This window comes from Phalaenopsis equestris, unplaced genomic scaffold, assembly GCF_001263595.1.
Source record: "Phalaenopsis equestris unplaced genomic scaffold, ASM126359v1 Scaffold000600, whole genome shotgun sequence".
NCBI classification, from domain to species: Eukaryota; Viridiplantae; Streptophyta; class Magnoliopsida; order Asparagales; family Orchidaceae; genus Phalaenopsis; species Phalaenopsis equestris.
This window is the reverse complement of record NW_018165040.1, coordinates 554,696-559,788: the sequence shown is the minus strand read 5'-3', so window position 1 is coordinate 559,788 and position 5,093 is coordinate 554,696. Positions and strand designations below refer to the sequence as shown.

General features: G+C 39.0%; 1 protein-coding gene across 1 annotated transcript in view; it reads right to left on the bottom strand.

Moving 5' to 3' along the window:
• The window catches only part of LOC110029689 (ubiquitin domain-containing protein 2-like), a 27,806-nt gene that overhangs the window by 14,766 nt on the left and 7,947 nt on the right, over positions 1–5,093 (bottom strand). Inside the window, exon 2 of the mRNA XM_020732101.1 lies at positions 285–407. Within this exon, the coding sequence (XP_020587760.1) occupies positions 285–407 (123 nt within the window). The remainder of the gene's footprint in view (positions 1–284; positions 408–5,093) is intronic.

Here is a 5,093-nt window from a genome sequence, read left to right as displayed (position 1 = left end):
CTAAGAAAACGAGCCGAACACGAACACACTTTTTGAGCTCAAAATATAAACGAGTCGAACACGAGCTGAGTCTGGGCTCGCTCATGTTCGGCTCGTTTACACCCCTACTCATGGAAGTCAATCAACTCAGAAGTAGATAATCAATAAAGGCATTGATGATGGAAGCGGTATAAGTTTTAAAGGAAAAGTAGCCTCATATTGTTTATCATAAGAGATCCATAAGAAAACTATTCCATGAAACATACTAGCTATAGCTACTTCAGTTGGAAAAACAGAACGGTTACCTTTCTGGCCACCATAATGGGGTGCAGTGTCCCAAAACTCTTCTCGCATCCTTCTAAGATCACTCATGGTTAATGGCTGAGGATTCTTCCAAGGCTTTGGCTTTTGAATCTTCTTCGTATTCTCTGTAAGAAAATTAAACAAAAAAACTTCTGCAATACTAGACCAAATGCCAATACCAGTACAGCATGATAGCACAGTAAATACAACATAAAGTGCGTGAAATGGAAGACTGTTAACAAATCAATCCCAAAGCATATCAAATATATAAAACATAGAAGATTACATGCCCGGAAACAAACAGAAGGCAGGAACTCAAAACGACCAAATAAGGAATTTGGTTATGCACAAAATGGTCAACTCCTATAAATCACAGTTTTGCGGTAACACCGCTGATGAGCTTTCCGGTTAAGTAGTAAGTGATACTTCCAGATGGAAAAAACCTTAAGGACATAATGTAAAGGGAAAATTTAAACTTCAATTTAGAAAATAAAATAGAAGCCTCCATATTCTATTCGTTCCACTAAGTCACTCTCAAAGGCATTGCATGAAAAAAAAAAAAAAGATAGTTTCTTCGGCTGAGTTTACAAATGAATAGATTTCTTTTCATCTCAAAGGCATTGCATGAAAAAAAAGATAGTTTCTTCGTCTGAGTTTACAAATGAATAGATTTCTTCTCAATATAAAAATGACCAAATATCTTCTAACCTAACAGAGGAAAAACATACGGATCCAAAAGTTCTATTTAAGAATGCTGACAAATCCACTAGGCGTCCTACAAACTGGCTCATTGCATATTCTGCGAAGAAATACTAAACAAATTTTACCCCAAAAAAAATTATCATCTGAACCTAGTGACGGCAGAATTTAGTCAGCGACGCTATGAGGCTGTTAAGGATTACTTTTACTTTTTGTTTTTCATTTTTTATTTTATTTTTATTTTGTTTATATTTTGATTTAAAATAATATATATTTGGTTAAGGTAGTGATGTTTAAAATCATTTAAACATCTTTTAGGTATTTTGAGTATTTTTAAAATCGCTTGCTTTTAAAAACAAAAACTAAACATACATAAAAATTATGACAATCAAGCATGTTTTTAAAAATCAAAAGAAAAGGTAAAAACAAAAGCAAGAAGCGAAAAATAAAGCCAAACGGGTCCTAAATCTTTACATACATTTCTTCTTTCACCTTCTTCACTGCCAAAGTGCCCAAGGTGGTAAATCATATTTAATTCCTAAAGCCCATACGGAGGCATCTACAATTGGGACGCGCATCTTGGCATGAATTCCTTTAAAATGGAGAACCTGCTGGTTTTTAAATTTTAAAATTTCACACAGCGTCAAAAGATCAATTATGGTCATTTCACAACTGGATACATTGCATAAACCATCTTCCGTTTGTTCATCATTAGTTTCTAAAATCAGCAAAATCTAAGGCTTTCACCATCCTAATACGGCAGTGAAGTCTTCAAACAATTCAAACAAAAGAAATCCATCAGGGGAGCAAGTGTAAGTCTTATTCATTTGAGAAAGTAGGTTTGTAAACCAGCATTTTGGTCGCCTGTACAATAACTTTCCCCGACTGAAGAAGATATCTTCGCAAAAGTTTCAAGTTCAATTTGTTGGTTTTTAGAAAACAGTAATTAAAGCTGTAAATACTAACTGTGCCCTTCTAACATATCTAGTGAAATTGGAAAGGCCTCTTCACCGGTCTTGCCATTCAGAAGGTTGGAAAAGCCTCCAACACCAAAACCAAAATAAACATGTCGTACTTTTCTTATTTCATTGACGTCTTAGATAGGAAGCTCTCTTAGCAAAGAATTAACATAATTAATCTATGAATGAAATTGATACGAACAAAGATGATTTTCCATAAAAATTAGGACAAACAAATATTTTCTTCAACAACACAAAATAACATAATCCAAATACATAAAGATAAGCACCTACAATTTGAGAGGCATACAATCTCTCCCAAACCCTAACCCTAGCACCTACAATTCAAGAGGTAGGTGGTCTCTCCCAAACCCTAAACCTAAGAGTCAAGCTTATGATCTCATGCATAACCTAACCTTAAGCATATTAAACACTATTTATACTCCACAATAATAACTAATAAAAGACTAAATTGCCCTTAGGTGCACAAAAGACTAAATTGACCTTAGGCGCTGGTGTAATAATACTCCCCTCCAAATCGTTTGGCTTCCACGTGGTGTTCTCATCTGGCAATCCATTTCATTTAATCATAAATTCATAGTGTGACCCTCATGAGTTCAAAATGCAGCCTTAGGCACATCTTTCAGCCACATTCAAGCATGTCGATACCCTGACTTAAAATCAAACTTGGAGAAGATGAGTGCTCCAAAAAGCTCATATAATAGCTCATCAATCAAAAAAATATGAAACTTGTCCAATTTAGTTTCTTTGTTCAAAGCCCCATAGTCCACGCAAAACCTCCAGCTACCACTCTTCTTCTTCAGTAATAAGATTGGACAGGTAAAAGGCTCGTATTATGACCGATAATCTCTAACTTGAGCATCTGCCTGATTAACCTTTCTATATCATCATTCTAAATCAGGGGACACCATAATGGTTTGACACTGATAGGAGGAACCCCTTCCTTCAATGTAATGGCATATTTGTGCTCCCTCTATGGCGGTAACTCTCTAAGCTGCTAAAATACGTCAGAAAAACTGTTGCAGAAGTTTTTGAACGTATTCAGGGAACTCTATTGACTTTGGATCTCGGATTTCCTCTAGACTCTATAACTCCAACCAATAGCCAATCCTGCTCCCCGTATCGTCTTGGCCATGGTTCTGCATAAGCTAACATTCCCTCTAAGCACCAATTTCCTCCCCTTCACCCGATCCCCATAGTCAGAGATTTCAAATCCACCCTCGCCTCTTTGATCATCTGCAACCCTTCATCACCAACATCACAACAGTACTTCCCAAATCCAAGAGAAGAAAGTCCACCACCTGTATATCTTATAGAGTCATCGCAAATCCACTGTAAATTCCCTGACTTTTCTCCACCTTCCTTGTCCTCATCATGACCTCAAACTCCTAGTATCTACCAACTTCAACCCCAATTGATCCAAGATCTACTTTGAGATGAAATTGTGAGTGGCATCACTATCCATCAACACCACTATAGGTTGCTCCCCAATCTGTCCCCTCATGGTATGATTTGGAGTAAATTTTACCACTGAGTTGATGAAGACCTTCGCCACATCTACATGTAAGTGCTCCTCTCCCTAACTGCTTCTTCCTCCAACTCCTTACTATCCACCTCCTCCCAATCAAAAACTGCAAGGATGTGGAGCATGTGATCCTTGCACCGGTGGTTTGGTGCACACTTCTCATCATATCAGAAACATAATCACTTTGCCTTTTTGTCAAGCACTTTGATCTGTAAGGCGCTTGAAATTGAACCCTGGATGGGCCCTCATATTCCTCCCCTTAGTGTCACACCCCGCCATTAGCAAAATCAACATGAGATGGAATACTCTAGAAGAGGCTAGATGGAGAGAAGCATTCTAAAAGATTCTACCCCATTCTAGAGAATGGAGGCCCCAAGAATAACCTAAAAGGATCTAGAATATGTATGTACATAAGAATGGTGTAGAACTGTCTAGAAGCTAGAATATTATAATGTAATTTAGAAGCTTCCATTGGACTTGGAAGAGGCTATAAATAAGAGTCCCTCCTTTCATCCCAATCCATCAAAAGTTTCAAGCATTCAAGCTTTGTAATCTCTCTTTTCTTAGTGAAGCATTTTCTCCTCCAATACTTTTCCCTATTCTTCTTTTGAGTGTTTTGTGTTCTAGTGTTACGAAGGTTAGGCTGATTTAGTGCTAAGGATGAGCGCTAAAGCCGCACGGGTGACTTGAAAAAAGTTTGACCGTGACATTAGGATCCTCCCCCTGAAATGACACTACTCAAGTTCTCAATGTCATGGCCGTCCAGATACCCCTGTGGAATCACCCCATGTTGTTTCTTCTACTAGCCCTCTCCATCTGGTTCTTGCCTTTCACCATCTGCGTTAGTTCCATTGTTTCTCTCAATCCTCGCGGTCTCAACAGTCGGATGGTTGCACATATGTCAAGCTTTAGACCCGTTATGAAATTTTCCTCCAATACCGCTTTAGAAATGCCCCTCAACCGTCATGACAATTGCTCGAATCTCTTTGTATGTTCCAAGACAGTCCCCTCCTGGGTTAAGACAAAGAATTACTCGAGTAGGTCTCCTTCCCAAATGGCTCGGAAATGTTCCAACGAGCAATTCTTAAATTCCTCCCACGGAATATCTAGTCTCCCTCTATTGAAAACATGACAGGGCTCTCCCCTCCAAACTAATCCTTGTTGACCTCAATTTTCGTGAGGTCTAGTATTTCTCGTAGGAATTAGGATCTAGCCTTAGGGGTCTTCCTGCGACTATCTTAGCACCTTAGAAGTGGTGCCCGCCTCGTTTTAGTTCGACCGATTTTCGTCCTATTTTGGAGTTTCGCGTGTGCGGTATCAACTTCTAACACTTAGAAGGATGAAACCGACATGAGAAAACCCAAAATGGATTCCTATAGGATTTTTCCTACTCCCGCGTGCACAAGCTTCGCAATTCGGAGAGTCGACGCGTCTGATCGCCGCAATTCGCATTGTCTGCACTGTTACCTGTCGAATGCTCAAGTAAACCTTTTGGGACGATCGATCGCGGATCGAAATTTTGTGAAATTTGAATTTTGACGCGTTTTTTGACCCGATTGTCGACGACGTCGCCCGAGCGACCCCGGATGCCGAAAAAGACAGCGTCC